Source organism: Cervus canadensis, chromosome 17, assembly GCF_019320065.1.
Source record: "Cervus canadensis isolate Bull #8, Minnesota chromosome 17, ASM1932006v1, whole genome shotgun sequence".
Lineage (NCBI taxonomy): Eukaryota > Metazoa > Chordata > Mammalia > Artiodactyla > Cervidae > Cervus > Cervus canadensis.
The window spans coordinates 6,205,454-6,223,653 of NC_057402.1; the positions used below are offsets into that span (position 1 = coordinate 6,205,454).

General features: G+C 48.3%; 1 protein-coding gene across 13 annotated transcripts in view; it reads left to right on the plus strand.

Annotated features, from left to right (window-relative positions):
* Positions 1 to 18,200, plus strand: part of KLC1 (kinesin light chain 1) — a 63,523-nt gene that overhangs the window by 37,107 nt on the left and 8,216 nt on the right. For 4 of the 13 annotated variants that reach the window (XM_043489311.1, XM_043489312.1, XM_043489307.1 and 1 more), the window contains exons 10-14: positions 3,168 to 3,217; positions 3,303 to 3,370; positions 4,927 to 5,035; positions 10,851 to 11,012; positions 17,331 to 17,461. In XM_043489311.1, the coding sequence (XP_043345246.1) occupies positions 3,168 to 3,217; positions 3,303 to 3,370; positions 4,927 to 5,035; positions 10,851 to 11,012; positions 17,331 to 17,461 (520 nt within the window). Of the gene's footprint in view, positions 1 to 3,167; positions 3,218 to 3,302; positions 3,371 to 4,926; positions 5,036 to 10,850; positions 11,013 to 15,261; positions 15,314 to 15,968; positions 16,507 to 17,330; positions 17,463 to 18,200 lie in introns of those variants that run through there. The other 9 variants (XM_043489308.1, XM_043489313.1, XM_043489315.1 and 6 more) reach the window with 8 other exon arrangements.

Below are 18,200 nucleotides of genomic sequence, written 5' to 3' on the forward strand. Positions count from 1 at the left end.
CATTCTGTTTGACAATGTCCAGTTTACCTGGATTCATGGACCTAACATTCCAGGTTCCTGAGCAATATTCTTTACAGCCACATCCACAGCTGGGCGTTGTTTTCGTTTGGCGCCATCTCTTCATTCTTTCTGGAGTTATTTCTCCACTGATCCCTTGTAGCATATTGGGCACCTACCGACATGGGGAGTTCATCTTTCAGTGTCATATCTTGTTGCCTTTTTATACTGTTCATGGGGTTCTTAAGGCAAGAATACTGCTGTGTCAGTAAGTTTTAAATACTGTTCAGTCTTTTTTTTTTTTAAATTGAGATTTAAAATATTTTTTCAAATATTTAAACAGTTTTTGTGCCAGCACCCCTAACTGAATAATCCATCTATTCCCACCACTAAGTCTTAAGGTCATATTGGTCATATTCTAAATTCTTTATCAAGTCAGGGGTTTTATTGCTGTTGTTAATGGTGGGGGTGGTTTTTGTATTGAACTGTTTCTTTCCACTGATGCAGATACTGATTCTTGTGCCAGTTACACATCTTCTTGGCTGTTGTGGTTTGAAGTGAGGCAGGCGTGGGAGGGGGTGAAGGTAGAATATGTGATGTGTCAAGGGCTCTCTGATTAATCTTTGCTTTCAAAATTTCCTGGGCTGGTCTCACTTTGTTTTTTTGCTTTATTTTTTAAGTTGAAGTATAGATTTAAAATGTTAATTACTGCTTTGCAACAAAATGATTCAGTTATGAACATATATACATTCTTCTTAAAGTATCTTTCCCACTGTGGTTTATCACAAGATCTTTCAGCCTCTGTGCTGTTCAGTAGGGCCTTGCGGTTTGTCCATCCTCTCTGTGATCATTTATGCCTGCTGGCCCTGGCCTCCCTCTCCGCTTTCCCCCAGCCCATCAGCAGCTCCCAGGCTGTCCTGTCTGTGAGTCTTGTTTCTGTTTCATAGATAGGTTCGTTTGTGTCATAAATTAGATTCTGGGTGGTATCGTATGGTATTTGTCTCTCTCTTTCTGACTTACTTCACTTAGTACGACCCGCTCTAGTTGCATCCGTGTTGCTGCAAATGGCATTATTTCATTCTTTATTTTTCTAATGACTGAGTAGTATTCCATTGTATAGATGTCATCCATTCATTTGTTGATGGACATTAGGTTTGTTTCCAGGTTTTGGCTGCTGTAAAAAGTGCTGCTCCGAACACAGGGGTGCATGTATCTTTTTGAAACGAGCTTTCTCTGGGTATGTGGCACGGAGCGGAATTGCGGATCTCACGGCGACTCTTCAGTTTTCTGAGAAACCCCCATACTGTTTTCTGAAGCAGCTGCACCAACTTACACTCACGCCAGCCGTGTTGGAGGGTCCTTTTCTCCTCACCCTCTCCAACGCGTCCTTTTGTAAACTTCAATGATGGCCATTCTGACAGGTGTGAGGTGGTACCTCATTGTAGTTTTGATTTGCACAGCTCTAATAATTAGTGACGTTGAGCATCTTCTCATGTGCCTGTTGCTTATCTCTATGTCGTCTTTGGAGAAATGTCTGTTTAGGTCTTCTGACCATTTTTTGATTGGGTTGTTTGTTCTTTTTTGTGTTGCTGAATTGTGAGAGCTGTTTGTATATTTTGGAGATTAATCCCTTGTCAGTTGCAGCCTTTGCAAATATTTTCTTCCATTCTATAGATTGTCTTTAATTTTGTTTATGGTTTCCTTTTCTGTGCAAGTATTCACTCTTTTAAAACCAGTATTTAAAACTAGCTTTACTCTTCTCCTATAACATGCCAAATAATCATGATAGTAGTTAACCATGTACACTAGTCTTTCAATGAAAAAAAGTTGAAATTTGTAATGTTACTTTTCTTAGCAGTTCTGTGAAGTGGGTCACACCTTACTCCATTTTAGGAGCAAGGACCCTGCAGGCTAAGTGCTTCTCCCAGATCAGGAAGTTATGAGTGGTTGGATTGGGTGGGGACACAGGTCTTGTTCTCCAGAGCCTGAAATACGTCCTCATTGCAGGAAACCTCAAAAATAAGTGCAGAGACGGGAACAGGAGAATCACTGTCATTTCATTACCCGGATACATCTTTTAATGTTTTTAGTGTCTCTCCTTCCTTTTTTCTTATTGATTTGTGTAGTTGAAGCAACACTTTACATGTAATCACATCTACTGATTATTTTCCTTTATGCTAGTAGCTTAAGCATGTTCCATGTCATAACCTTCACTTGTAAGACTGCTTGCCTGCTGTGTTGGGGTACATTAGTTGTTTGGAAGTTTTGGGTGAATGGTATGTGTCAGCATTCTCAAAAGTTAAGAAAAATTTAAAGGAATGTTGATTTATAATTTTTTCACTTTTTCTCTCAACATCTTACTACTTGGACTTTGTTTAATGTTAGGTTCCTCAAATTCTAAATGGTCCAAGTGTTACGTGAAGATTCTAGCATTGAAAATTTTCCTATAGGGTTTTTTACCTAAGCTCCACGGGGAGACTGGCCTACTAAGAAACATACCTTCTCTCTGCTAAAGACTCTGCGCCCTGGAGCCTGAGCAGAGGAGCTGTACAACCCCAGATGTGCTAGGATCAGGATTGCTGTAGACATTCAGCTTGGCTTGTGTTGAGGGAACTCTTAATAGCTTCTGCAGCTCGCTAGGAGCACGGTTTTGGCCCGGCTGGGAAAGAGGCTAGAAAACAAAACACACATCATCAAATAGCCCACAGTAGACAATATCACTCTCACGCCTCACAGTTAGGTGCTGGAGAACTCAGGTCATTTCTTTTTTATCTGTGAATCCCCAGCTCTCAGAAAATAGTAGGCTTTCAGTAAATGTTTGGAGAAACAAGTCGGTGAATAACAGGAAGTTTCCTTATAAGGACGTGAGCATTTATCTCTGTTTTTGAAAGTTTCCTCTCTGTCTAGGTAGGCACCTTTGATTCCGTGCCTTCTGTTCACAGAATGGCGCGTAAATGGTCATTTCCTTCTTATTTCTTGGGTCTGGTTCTGCCGTCAGAGTCCTTTTTCTCCAGTGTGATGCCTAGTCCGTTCTTGTTGTGAAAAGTAATATCTGAGAAGGGTCATGTGGAAAACAAAACAGAAACCTTGCAGACTCTGGAACTTGACAACTTCTACGTAGTGGACTCGGTTACACCTCGATTCATAGCATGTTATTTTTTCTTCCATAGATGAAAATAAACCCATTTGGATGCATGCTGAGGAGAGAGAAGAATGCAAAGTAAGAACACATTATTTTGTGAAGTTTTCTAAACTGAATATATTGCTTGATAATTATCTACTTGAAATTCTTTGTTGCAATTTAGGGAAAGCAGAAGGATGGGACGTCTTTTGGAGAGTACGGTGGCTGGTACAAGGCCTGCAAAGTTGACAGGTGCGTCTGCTTGCCTGGGAAACAGACACTCAGCTGTGGGAGGCGCTGATGCTTCAAAGGCAGCCTGTCAACCACGTCATGTGTAAAGTTCCTCAAGGTGATGTGGCTGCACAGGCCCTTATTTTCCCCCAGGTTCCAATAAAACTCCATAACTTTGTAAGTAAGATAATTTGCGTATACAGAACCCACCTTAATGTGATGCCATGGGCAAAAGCATGGGCCCTGTTCATTAACGCTGAGTCTTAAGACTAGCTCCCAGGTGGCGGGAGGAGAGATGGCTAAGCGGGGGCACAGCCTTTAAGGCCGTAGGGCAGATTCGCAGGAGCAGGCCGGCAGCCCTGCGGAGCTAGCACTCTGCAGCTGTTCCAGGCGCACACCCCGTCCCCCACGGCCTCCGGGCCTCCCGTCTGCAGAGGGCGGTGTGGCTCCTCCAGCATCAGCCCGCCAGCCTGGCCCAGTGCGGTTTCCTCTTCTGACCGGAACACTTTTCTTGTCAGTAGTCTCTTCCTGTTTTAACTTTCACGTATTCTCTAAGACTCAGTTTACTAGTCTTCTGTTACTATTTCAGGAAAACTCTTTTTATTCTGAATCCCTAGTTTGGAATAAATATCCTTCCTCTGACTCCCCATAGCACTTATCATAATTTCTGAATTTCACATGCTTTCTCCCAGTACTTGTAAACTGTCTGAAAACATGGAGTATAGCTGCTTTATCATTTACTTAAAACTATTTATTGTATCCTTTTTGCTGCATTGGGTCTTAGTTGCAGCACACATGGGATCTTTTTGTATCTGCAGTGTCTTTTTGCGGCACAGATTCTCTAGTTGTGGCCCTCCGCCCTAGTTGCAGTGCAGCATGTGGGATCTAGTTCCCTGACCAAGGATCGAACGTAGACCCCGTGCACTGGAGGTGCAGAGTTCTGGCCCCTGGACCACCGGGGAGTTCCCAGCTTATTTCTAAAGCTCCTGTCATCAGTAAGAGAACAATCCCCTGGAGCATATCTGTAGTAAAATGAGCTAGATTTATTTCTCATTTGTTAACGAGACTGCTCTGTCAGCAGCACAGAAACACACCGTCTGTGTCCACGCTGCTTGGTCTTCTTTTGCACACACAGCCGTCATTCTTTGACTCCCGTCCTGCTGGTGATGAGTTTTGGATTCGCGCTGTTTCCCCTCTCCTTGCAGCGGGAAAGGAGAAGGTGGAGAGCAGCGCTGGAACGTGTGTCCTCTGCACTGCCTGGCGCAGTCAGCTCTGCTTCCAGGGGACGCCTGATGGTCACTGGACAGACCCAGCACAGACCTTCCTGCTGAGACTGCCCAGTAGGCTGTGTGAGCGGAAAGAGCTCCGGGGTTTGTCCCACCAGCCGCGGGGCTCAGTGCTGTAGGCAGGGCATGCTTGAGTTAGAAGAGCCTTGTAGGATTTTACGGGTGAAAAGAAGCGCAGACGTTTAGCTTCAGCCCGACGACAGCGCGTTTGTCCGCAGGCTGAGGGCTGCTGCTGGCGGCCGCTCCGGGGCGCGCACTGCGTCAGCCTGCGCCTTGTGTGCTTTCTTACAGTCCGACTGTCACCACGACTTTAAAAAACCTCGGGGCGCTTTACAGACGGCAAGGCAAATTTGAAGCTGCGGAAACACTGGAAGAAGCAGCCATGAGGTCTCGTAAACAGGTCAGTTAGCAGCCTTCTGCTTATAGCTTTGAGTTTGATTCTGTTTTATGAGACTTGTTGAAATACTGACTTAGAGAGAGGAAACATTTCCTGTTTTAGTTTGTACAAATAAAATCGGGTTGCTCAAGTGAGGTGAACATGACACCACGGGCACCAGCTGCAGAAGCAGGAGTCAGAGCCGCCAGAGTCAGCACCGTCTGTGCCTTTGGGGACGTTGTCAGGAAGACAAAAGGCGTCACGGAGTGGGTGGACGGGTTTGCAGACCACATCTCTGATGCGGTCCAACATCCAGAATGTATAAGAACAAAACGACCAGCTCATGAAGAAATGAACACAGGCCCCAAGCCGACATTTCTCTGAAGATGCCGCACAGCCGCCACCAGCACATGGAAGGACGCTCCAGGTCGTCAGTCATCGGGGAGGCGCGTGCAGACGCGGCGAGGCACCGCTTCACACCCTCTAGGGTGGCTGGCAGGAAAAACAGCAGAAGTAGCAGGTGTTGAGGACTGCAGCCCTGCTGACGGCTGGTGGGGACGTGGACGGCCCAGCTGCCTGCCAGAGAGGACGGTTGGGAGGGTCCTCCAGGAGTGAGGCCTGGAGCTCCTGTCTGACCCTGGGCGCCCGCTCCTGGCGCCTGCCCGAGAGGGCAGCCGGGTGCCGAGGCAGATGCTGCTGGTTCCCCTTCCTCTGCGCTGTGTTCTGTGCAGCTGCTGAGTCAGCGAGTGGTGAAGCCCTGCTCATGGGAGGCACAGTCAGGCTGCTGCAAGTCTCTGGTCACACTTCGTCACCAGATCAGCACGGAGCTTGTCTGCACTGCTTCTGTCCAAGGACACCCTCTGTAGTGTCTGTCGTTGACTCGTTAATGTTGACGTCATGGCCGGCAGCATAACTCCTGCCTGAAGGGAGCTCATCTCCACAAGGCGCGTGCCCGCCTTCTCGTGTAAGCTCAGGTCTCCAGAGGACACCTGAGCACCACTCGAGGGGCCACCGACCAAAATGTGGACAACACGGTTCTGAGTGCCTCAGACTGGGGGAAGGACGTTGTCTATAGCATGAGATGAAGCAGGAAAGCAGTGTCGCCTTGTTCCGTCTTAGTGGGGATGTGCATGTCAACTGACCTGAATTTTCCTCCACTGTCTGTGTGTCTGTGAACCCCCACGGAAGCACTGAGAGTGTTGATTTGGGATGACAGATCCATTTTGGCCGGTAGGTGAATTGGCAGGTGTGGCCTCCGTGAGTGATGAGGAAATACGTTCATGGCAGCGTTGGTTTCAGTAGGTTGAATGTCCAGACAGCTGCACGTTCATCGATGGATGAATGGATACACCGTGTGGTATATTTATGCGATGGAATGTTATTTGGAAATAAAAAGGACTACTGAAGCACTTTGCTTCATCAGTGTTTTAGTTACGCTGAAACACGGTGTGTAGGGAACTTAAAGGAGAAGGCTTGCTTACTGCCCTTTAGTTACCCGTTTTCAGAGTTAAGAGGGTAATATGTTACTATATACGTGTACAGGTATAAAGATGGCAGGTTTTGTTTTCTGTTTTTAGGCCTGGAGGGGCTCATGTGGTTTTTCCCCCAGAATGGTATATGTGTAGGCTGTCATGCAGTTGTTGGTTTATGGCGACTTTCGGGCTGGGGTTAAAGTTACCCATCAAAATTCTGTGCAGAGGGATTAGGGAAGGCCCAGCCGAGGGCCTGGCCGTGATCCTCTCCCTGCCGGTGCCCCCGCGGGAGCCCCTCTGTCACCCTTCCTGGGTCTCCGACTGAGGGGCTGCTGTTCTGGGAAGGGGCTCTGAGCACGCGCCCTGGGGGTGTGCGGCCTGGGCTTCTGGCTCTCCGTCTGCGATGCCCCTTCATCGTCGGGCCTTGCTGTGAACCAGCACCGCATAGTGTTACCAGCCAGCAGCGTTGAGTCTGGAGCTGAGCTGCAGGCGTTTGAAGAAGGGGTTGCCAGTGCTTTGCTGAGAACGGCCTCTCCTGACAGGAGGGCCAGGGTCCACTTCCCTGTGGATGTCACCACAGCCTGTGGTCTGTTTGGGGCTGTGCCCCTTGAGGAGGAAACCGTGAGGGTCAGCAGAGGGATGGTGTTTGCGTGCGCTGTCTGGGTGGGAGCTTCGTCTGGAACTTCAGACGGGCTGTGCCTGCTCATCCGATGGCTCTGGGGTGCACGTGGGAAGCCCGCTGCCAGGCGCTGGCGCAGGGACCTACATGCAGGTGTGCGCGGGTGGTCCTGAGGGTAAGGTGCATGGCCTCTGCTTCCCGTCTCAGGAGCAGGAGTTTGCCCTGAAAATGCTGTTCATAAGCCAGGGGCTGATTTCTTAAAATGCTGTACTGAGAACAGTGTAACCCATGAGTCTTCACCCTGTACTTTGGAGGTGCGGAACACCGAGCCCTTGGCGTTACACTGTTAGAAACTGGGCATTTCCCCAGCATCTCATGATGAAACTTCCCAGACGTGGAGGAGAGACGTTGTCCCCGTGTGCTCACCAGCTGGACCGAGTCATGAGCGTCTCGCCCCCATCTGTCCTTCAGTCCTTTTGTTGGGATGCCTTTCACAGTTGTAAACCTCAGTACACTTCCTTCTGAATACTTCAGCGTGCACCTCACTGCCCGGAGCTCAGTATTCGTTCACAGTGTTTTAAAATTTGAGGTAAAAATCTACGTACGGTGGAATGTAAAGTCTGTATGTTCTTAAGAATCCCTGTTCTCACTTACCCTCCAATGTTTCAGAGCTTTTCCCCGCTAATACATGTTTAGTCATCCCAGAAATCCACAATAGGCTCAAAATTAGAGTCAGAAGGTCAGCGTGGCAGAGTCCCGGGATGCGTGGAGGGCAGAGAAGGCTGGTGCAGCAATTCAGCGAGAGGAAAATCGCTTCCCCCACACCGGCCTCTGAAGCTGGCGGCCATCTTCCCCGGGAACGCACAGACAAACCCACAGCACAGGGTTGGTAGGAGGAGAGGAGATCGACAGAGATCAAGCCCTGAGCATCTGGAGTGGGGCGCTGACTCCAGGAGCCTAGACCACCGGAGAACGCTCCCTGGGGCGCATCAGGCAGTGGGAACTCACACAGGAGACCACTTGAACACATCACCCGGATCCCCCAACCACCAGCAGCGCCCTGTGCAGGACGCCTCATCTAAACAGCAAACAAAACAAAAACACAAACTGAGTCATCAGCAGACAGGATTACCACCTCACGCAACCTTGCCCAGCAGAGGAAAAACAAACAAAAAACTCAGCACGAATCTCACCCTGTACGAAGCTTGCACAAACCACGGGGCCAACCACATGAGGGCAGAAACCAAAAGGAAGAGAGAGCTCAGCTCTGAAGCCTGGGAAAAGGAGACCTCAAATACAGTAAGTTAAAAAAAACAAAAAGAATGTAAAGGCAGAGAAATACTACCCAAATGAAGGAACAAACTAGAAACACAGAAATCGAAATAAATGAAGAGGAAATAGGCAAACTCCCTGAAAAAGAATTCAGAATAATGATAGTAAAGATGATCAAAAACCTTGAAAACCAAATGGAGAAAAATGCAAGAATCAATTAACAGAAACCTCGAAGAATTAAAGAATAAATATACAGAGACAAACCGCACAATTACTGAAATTAAAAATATTCTAGAAGGAATCAATAGTAGAATACTGTAGAGTATTAGTAGAATATTGTAGAATAATAGTAGAAGCAGAAGAACGAATCAGTGAGCTGAAAGATAAAATGGTGGAAATAACTTCTGAAGAGCAGAATAAAGTAAAAAGAATGAAAAGAACTGAGGATAGTTTCAGAGACCTCTGGGACAGTATCAAACGCACTAACGTTTGAATTACAGGGGTCCCAGAAGAAGAAGAGAAAAAGAAGGGGTATGAGAAAATTTTTGAAGAGGTGACAGTTGAGTATTTCCCCAACATGGAAAAGGAAATAGTCAGTCAGGTCTTAAGAGGTGCAAAGAGTCCCATACAGGATAAACCCAAGGAGAAACACACCAAGACACATACTAATCAAACTAACAAAGACTGAACACCAAGAAAGAATATTAAAAACTGCAAGGGAAAAGCAACAAGTAACATACAAGGGAAACCCCATACGCTTAACAGCTGATCTTTCAGCAGAAACTGCAGGCCAGAAGGGAATGGCAGGGTATATTTAACCTACTGAAAGGGGAATATCTACAACCAAGATTACTGTACCTGGCACGGATCTCATTCACAATTGATGGAGAAATAAAAAGCTTTTCAGACAAGCAAAAGTTAAGAGAATTCAGTACCACCAAACAGCTTTACAGTAAATGTTAGAGGGACTGATATGGTCAGGAAGCACAAGAGAAGGGAAGGATCTACAAAATCAGCCCCAACAATCAGGAAAATGGCAATAGGAACATATGTATCAGTAATGACTTTAAATGTAGATTGATTAAATGCTCCAACCAAAAGACACAGACTGGCTGAATGGATACAAAAACAAGACCCATATATATGCTGTTGACTAGAAACCCACTTCAGACCTAAAGACACATATAGACTGAAAGTGAGAAGATGGAAAAATACATTCCATGCAAATGGGAAGCAAAAGAAAGCTGGAGTAGCAATCCTCATATCAAACAAAATAGACCTTAAAATAAAGAAGATTACAAGAAGATTACAAGAGATAGGAAGGACACTGCATAATGATCAAGTCATCAATCCAGGAGGAAGACATGACAACTGTAAATATCTATGCGCCCAACATAGGAGCACCTCAGTACATAGGACAAACACTAACAGACATAAAAGGAGAAACTGATAGTAACAATAATAGGAGATTTTAACCACCCCGCTCACACCAATAGACGGATCATCCAAACAAAAGTAATAAGGAAACACAGGTCTTAAATGATGCGTTAGATGAGATGGATCTCATTGATATCTTTTAGACATTCCATCCAAATGCAGAAGAATACACCTTCTCAAGTGCACATGGATATTCTCCAGGATAGACCACATCTTGGGTCACAAATCAAACATCAGTAAATTTAAGAAAATTGCCATAAAAAGGAACGCATTTGAGCCAGTTTTAATGAGGTGGATGAATCTAGAACCTATTATATACAGTGAAATAAGTCAGAAAGAGAAAGATAAATATCTTATTCTAACGCATATATACGTGATCTAGAAAAATGGTACTGAAGAATTTATTTACAGGGCAGAAGGCAATGGCACCCCACTCCAGTGCTCTTGCCTGGAAAATCCCATGGACGGAGGAGCCTGGTGGGCTGCAGTCCATGGGGTCGCTAAGAGTCTGACATGACTGAGCTACTTCACTTTCACTTTTCACTTTCATGCGTTGGAGAAGGAAATGGCAGCCCACTCCAGTGTTCTTGCCTGGAGAATCCCAGGGACGCAGGAACCTGGTGGGCTGCCCTCTATGGGGTCGCACAGAGTCGGACATGACTGAAGACTTAGCAGTGGAGAAACAGACGTAGAGAATAGACTTAAGAACGTGGGGAGAGTGGAGGAGAGGGTGAGATGCATAGAAAGAGTAACATGGAAGCTTCCATCGCCCTGTGTCAAACAGAGAGCCGTGGGAATTCGCTGTACGGCTCAGGAAACTCAGACAGGGGCTCTGTATCCACCTGGGGGGGGGGCAGGAGATGGGAGGGAGGTTCACAGGGGAGGGGACATATGCATACCTGTGGCTGACTCATGTTGAGGGTTGACAGAAAACAACAATTCTGTAAAGCAGTTATCCTTCAATAAAACATAAAACACAGAAGTCCGAATACAACGTGAGTGCTAACGGCTGAAACCCCCGTCCCCTGCCTGGCTGCAGGGCCTTGACAATGTTCACAAGCAGAGAGTGGCGGAAGTGCTGAGTGACGCTGAGAGCGCGGAGAAGCGGCGGAGCCGGGAGAGCCTCAGCGCGGACGCGGTCAAGTACGAGAGCGGCCCCGACGGCGGCGAGGAAGTGAGTATGAGCGTAGAGTGGAACGGGGTAAGTACAGTACACAGCGCGCCCGCCCGGGCCGCCCCGCTCCCCCGTAGGCTGCCTGCTTTTCTCCAACTAAGTTCAAATTAAGCCTTTTGTAAGTTCGAACCTTCTGCTAATACTGCAGTCTGTTACTTGTTTGAAGAGATTGTCTTCTCTTTAGGAATCTGTGAGAGCTGTTGGCTTTCCTCTGAGCACGTAATGCTGATTGAGTGTCCTGGTTGTTTAAAGCATACTCCATCATCTGGTTTGATTTTAATGTTAGGATTAGTGCGGCAGAGAACTAACTTGCTTTTTTAACGTAACCCATTTTCATTGCTAACTTCAGTGCTCCTAATTTCACTGACGAGGCTGCTGTAGATTTTGTTAGAATTAATCAGTCCTTCACAGGAAGATGATGATCAAATAGAACTTGTTTGTAGAGGAGAACAGGGTGGGGCCTCCCACGTGGCACCAGTGGTGAAGAACCCACCTGCCCATGCAGGAGACGTAAGACACGCAGGCTCAGTCCCTGGGTTGGAAGGTCCCCTGGGGGAGGGCATGGCAGCCCACTCCAGTGTCCTTGCCTGGAGAACCCCGTGGACAGAGGCGCCTGGCGGGCCGCGGTCCGTGGGGTCGCAGACAGTCAGCCCGAGTGACTCAGCACACCTGCACACTCTTCCTGCGCCGGCTCAGTCCACCGAGCGCCTTTGGGTTGCAAGCATGTGCTTGCATCAGACATGTTTCACCTCCCTGGCTGACTCCCTCCGAGGAGCGTCTTCCCATTGCTGTTCCCCAGGGTCGCCAGAGAGCGTGTGGCCTTCTGCACGATCTCCGGTGCGCTTTTGTAACACTGAGCCGGTGTCTTTGAAAGTTCACTTTCAGAGGCGAGGGTTGGATGCAGGTTCACCTTTAATAGGTCAGGTGTACTGTTCTTTTTCTTTTTTTTTTTGAAGTCATGTTATGCAATTTGATGAGGGTTTCCCAAGTTGCTCAGTGGTAAGAATCTGCCTGCAATGCCAGAGACCTGGGTTCTATTCCTGGGTTGGGAAGAGTCCCTGGAGAAGGGAATGGCAACCCACTCCAGTACTCTTGCTTGGAGAATTCCAGGGACAGAGGACCCTGGTGGGCTACAGTCCATGCAGTTGCAAAGAGTTGGACGAAACAACAATAAAAAGTACCATCTGACCAGTTATAACTGTGCAGATGTTTTGCCAAATATTTTAGGGTCTTTCTTACAGTCTGTCTTTTTGAATCTGTCCTTCGGGATTTTCTCTGGCTATAGCAGTTGGGCACGGGTCAGCATTCTGGGCTGACGTTTCGCACAGAACTCTGCCGGCCAGCCTTTGAGGGAGCGCCTGTTTCTGTCTTTATCCGGCGGCTTCCCGGCTTTGATCTTCTGTGCCAAGACAACCAATCAGCATGTGCTTCGACCACGCGCCCGTCGGGCAGGCGCCCGGGGCGCGGCGGTGGCGTCCGCGCCCGCGCCCCCCGCACTGTGTACTGTGCTCCCCGTGGTGGCAGCCGTCCGCGTGCTTGGTGTGGAGGGCCCGCCCGCCGCTAGTCCTGAGAAGCCAGGGGGCAGGGCTTGAGCCTTCAGAGTGAAGTTCTGGGGGAGCTTTCTCTTGAGACAGTATTTCTAGGTCATTCTTTCAGTGACATCATGGGATAATAAAATCATTGACACCTCAGGGTTCTCTTAGAGTCTTCACGGCTGAGACCCGGGGTGAGGAGAGCTGCTCTCATCCCCCGTGGAGGGGTGGGCCGTGGAGCCGTGGGTGCAGAGGGTGGAGACCCCAACTCCCTCCCCCAGGGCCTGCCTGCTCCCGCTTCCGTCTCACGTCCTCTCCCCGGGACAGGCTGTCACTTAGGACGTGCACACGTGGGCACAGGGGCCTCTTTACTTAACTCTTGGACACCAGTGGCTCTGCGTGTTTGACAAAATCCACTCCAGAGCATTTGGCGTGGCAGTAGGTTCATTGGCTGAAAAGAATTAGATTTTAGGTCATCCAGTGCAGCGCCTAAAATCACTTTGGGGAGCATAAGGGACCCCCCCCTTCAAATGGGGTCTTCTGTGCAGCAGCGAGTAAGCAGAGAGCTCCTGGGGTTCACTGGGGTTCACAGGGAGAGCCCGCTCAGACCACCCCGCCCCCGCGGGCCTTGCTGTCAGACCAGCGTCCCTGGAAGCGCTGAGGTTCGGGGGCCACGCTGCAGTTGACTTGTTTTATTTTCACTGCATAGGTTTTAAGAAGAGGCAGGAAAGCTGTATGCCCCTTAAGTGTTGTTTAAATTCAGCTTTGCTGAATCAGAGGAGCCCATTGTAAGCGTCACCTGGGTTTGGGGCTCACACACGCTGTCCCCACCTTCTCTGCCCAGGTGTGAGGTTAAGTGCCTGATGCCATCTCGGTGCGTGTGCAGGCTTCCCTGGGGCTCCGAGGCAGACAGGTGAAGAATTGTTGCTGTTTGCAGCCACTTTCCTGTGGGCATTAAGATCTTCTCAGCGTTACGTGGTCAGGATAAAAGATAGAAATAAACTGAGAGTTGAGGCGGACGCTGAGGCTGGACCTGTCTGTAACTTCACGTTTCAGATCACAGGTTCTGCGAGGCAGCTGCCTTGTTCTTTACTATCATAAGGACTTGGTACACACTGAGAAAATGCTATTTAGGTTTTATTTTATATTGGGGTTCTATGTTAGAATTTAATTTTTTAAAAAAGGATTTCACGGGTAAAGAATTTGTCCCCTAATAAATAAATGTGAGCCAAGTGGACAAAAACACAAAAGGGTTTCAGTGCTCCTTAAAAAGTTTGGGAGCCTCTGTGGAGGGAGAGCGCTGAGCCAGCAGCCCTCACTTGGGTTTTCCCAGGACCCCGGCTGCAGGCCTTCCCAACACTCAGAGGTGACACTGGCCATGAGGGGCAGTCGAGGCCGGCGCCGGTGGGTTGTGATCTTGACCCTGCAGGTGCCGCGCGGCTGGCTGAGCACCCAGCTGACCCGAATGCGGTTAAAACGCAAGGGTAGTAAGCCTGCTGGGCGTGTTCTAATAGTTCAGGTGACGATTCTGGATCAGATTCTCAACATGGTAGATAACTTCTTTAGAGAGGTACCATTCTGTTCTTTTTCAACGTACCATAAAGATCATAATTGAAGTACCTGAAAGTGTAACTTCATCAAGCGTTGTTTTTAGGTAGACTCTTCAGGTCTAAAAGTCACTGTCAGGATAAGTCTCTAAATGGTCCTGCCTCTAAAGACACAGATGCTCCATGCACACTAACCCTTTCTGGGTAAAACTGGCCTTGTGGGTCTCTGCGGCCCTCGTGTGTCAGCCGTGGGGACTATGCAGAGCCTCAGGGCTGCACTGTGATTAAGGAATTGCGTTGGCAGTGGTCCCCCCAGGCCACCAGGAAACGCCGCACATCTCCCATTCTGAGTGGAGTGTCGGCCTGGAGTGCCGGGTCCTCTGCTGGGGTCCTTCTGAAGGAGCCCCGCTCCGCATGCGCATTCTTGTCAGGCTGCCCCCCATGTTAATGATTCCGAAAGCTTCTCACACAGTAAGCTCTTCCCCGGGATTACTGGGAATGAGATATACTGTTAATGACAAATAGTTTAAATTTTATTTTTAAAAAATGACATTAGGAAGACAACGAGAACATACCAAAGGGAGAGAATTTAAAAGTACCAAGTCACCTGAGTCCGTGGCTAATATGCACTGCTGTGCCACGCTTTACCCGATCCTTGCACTGTCAGTGTCTGTTCAGAAGCCCACTCTTCGATGCAGGTGTTCTTCCGTGGCAGGATAGCGATCTAGACTGTTTTCCAAGTTGAATGCAGGGACACTTCCCACCCCTCAAGTCTGTGCTGAGTAGAAACCCACCCGGTTTGTGTCGGTTTGTGCTGTCCTTCCGCTGGTTCTCTCAGGGGAGGGTCCCAGGGGGTGAGAGCAGGGAGGGTGGGCACCCCCCCCCGGATTTGCCCCCCTCCAGCTTACCCCGTGGGGGGGCGGGAGAGAGTGAGTGTGTGCATGTGTGTGAGAGGGACTTCTGGAACCTGAGTGAACTGACTCTTCCGTACCCTGAGTGTCTAGGACAGGAATATTATAAATGGCACGCCGATAGTGTAGCACTGAATTTTGAAGTGAACGGAAGTTGTACTATTTACAGAATTATATTAACATTTTAATAACATTCTTTTTCTGAAGAGCAGCAAGAACTTATGTTTTCTTGTCCTCCCAGCACTGATGGGGAGTTGGTAACAAGTTTTATTTTTCCATTTTAAAGATGAGAAAGATGAAGCTCGGGCTGGTTAAATGACTTGCTCAGCATCGCATGGTGAGTCAGCGCGGGCGGGTGGGCGCAGGTCCCCGCGGGCGGGCTCCCTGCTGGCCAGGACCAGGATGCGCGCCGCCGCGGACATCTGCGGCCTTAGTTACTTTTACTTTGGATTATCAACTGCATGTTTAAAATGTGCTGTAAACTTTGGAAGCCAGTGTTTCTTAAAATTTCTGAAATGCCTGAAATGTCAGTGTACGTTAGGGGAAGCCCTGTCTGAGTTGAGAGGCCCCTGTGTGGCTCGGGGCTGCGGGCCTCCTGGGTGCAGGCTGATGTGAGCGCACTCCTCGCCAAGCGCGGACTCCTGTAGCCACTGTGCTTTCGTTCCGGAATCTCCTTATGCTCAGTGGCTCAAAACACGTGTCCTGGTTGTCTGTCAAGGAGATGTCTGCCACGGTGCCAGTCCATGTTCTAAACTGTTGGATTTTATTCAGACGATGATTTGGCATGATGGGTAGATGAAGTAAAGGTAGCTTACATAAGGCCCAGGACCTGTTTCATCCGGGGCTGACAGGAGCAGGCAGAAGGTCATCCCAAATACCGAAGCAGTTAAAACGCCGCCAAGGTGTTGTGACCTAGAAATACTGTGGGCCGAGCCGCGCTGTGAGGGCGCGGTCCGGCCCGCTCACCGGCTCTCTCTCGTTTCTGTCTGACAGGCCTAGCCGCCCTGTGCGACACCCGCTGTCTCCTGCATGACGGGCTCCTCCTCTCTCCAGTGCTGACCGCTGTCTAGCATCCCTAGGACTCTCTCTCTGACTGGCCACTCCTTCTGGTGCTGCTGTCCTGTCGGGGGCTCCTTATCTCTGTATACATGTAGCTTTGCCAGATATGTACTTAGTAATACAGACTGTGTTAATAAACCACCCGCTGTGTAACGCGAGTTAGGCGACGACGCGCGATTAGCCATCCCCTTTGTGAGAGGTAGTGGTAGTCCCCGTGTCCCTGCCATGGCATGATGGTGCCCGTGACCCCCCTAGCTGTCAGAGCAGGGCATGTGCTCTCCCGGGCGCCCGGCGGTCCTGGCGCGGCCGCCCCGGGCCCTGGGCCCTCCCCTCCGGATCGTGCTCACGTAGAGCCTGCTGTGTAGTCTTCATGTGGAATTTTGACGATTCTGCTTTCCTCTGCTAATCTTTAAGTGTTGAGTGATTTGTGTACTTGTGTCTTTCTAACTTCTAATAAACTCACCCCAACTGACCTGCGTCTTGGTGTCTGTCTGCCTCGTAGAACTTCTCACGCTTTCCATGGAATGCGGCCTTGCCGGAGCTTCTACAGGGGGAGGGGTGGGGCTCCTGCTCATCTAACCAGGTGGTTCCTTCTGAGAATAAAATCTGCTCTGTACACATGTTTTTCACTCTTAAGTGTTTGATTTTCACGTCCAGATCCTGCCACGGGTTTCAGTTATTAATGTCTGAGTCAAGAACGGGAGAGCTGGGTGCACTTTACTTGTTTCCTACCAGGGTCTAAGGGCTTTTAGTTACGTGTATAGGATGAATGTTCTGTTTAGCTTCCCCACTACTTTTATAATCAGCATGTAATAAAACAGTCCTTTAAAACTGAACGAAGCAGCAGTGTATCTGTCGCACGTCGATGGAACTGTTGAAAGGCAGCTGCCGGTGTCAGATCTGCGTGGTCCGGGTCCTGTACCGGTTATGTGGACCCAGCGCCTCCATGTAGAGTTTGATTTTGGTGCTATTTCTAGAAGCTGCCTTAATTTCCTTGAGACTTTCTGTGTATCTTTTGTTTCAAAACAGTAATGTAATTAATTTTCCTTCGGGGATTTTATTACTTTTATTTGAATAAGCTTTTTCATGTTCAAACGTTTTCATATTCTTTGGGTTATCTTTAATGAAATTTAAAATAGGAAGACTTCTGTGTGAAGTGTGTTTGCATACATGGTAAATTGGTAATTTCCATAGGACTCATATAACCAGCAAGTTGCAGACCGGCAGGTCGACCATGGTGTGGATTCTTGGAAGGAGAACCCCCTGCAGCTTCACATTTGTTCACGTTTCTTTCAGGATGGCACTGGATCTTTAAAACGCAGTGGTTCCTTTAGCAAACTCCGGGCTTCAATTAGACGCAGCAGTGAGAAGCTGGTTAGGAAGCTGAAGGGAGGAAGTTCACGAGACAGTGAACCAAAGAACCCCGGGTAACTATCTCCAGCCCGCGCGCCCCCTGCCCCGCCCGCGCCCGCCTCACCCACTGGCTTCGGCACACATCCCGGCGTGCGCCCCACGTGGTATAGCCATGGAAGGGTTTAGTAGTTGCAGTCTAATTATTTGCCAGGACAAGTTGAGAGATATTGTGAAATTTCCTGTTTAGAAGCTAAAAGAGCTGAAGGCTTTAAAAAATGTATGGAGTTCTTTAGTTTTGTTTCGTTACATGTTCAAAGAAAGCCTTAGCAGTGAAAATTAAGAATTTAATATTAAAATACTGAGCATACTAACTTTTCTCTTAACATGCATTATTCATTTTTAAAGCCAGTTTTAATCTTTTGAAATCAAATGGCAGCTGAGTATATTAAATCCCATCATACAGGTATTATTATAGGAAGAAGAAGGTTTGACAAGACTTTTTGTTATAATGAGTTTCTTTTGGAGATTTAAAAAACCTTAGCTTTTGCCATGTGTTTAGAAAAGGTCTCGTTGATGAATCTTTTAGGGTCTTTGGAACAAAAGCTTTTAAGTTGTCAGAGGAATTTGGTTCTAAGATACTCCTTGTCTTGTATAAGGGTCCTCAGGGGAAGGGCTCTTTGTCCTTCTCTGTTACGTGTTAACAGGTCGCCTGGTTTCTGGTTATTTTTGGTGTAAATGGCTTCCTCTTTCTGGGAGCGTTTCTTCTAGAAGCACCGTGCTGTGCTGTCAGCTGGGCTGCGAAACTCAGCCTCC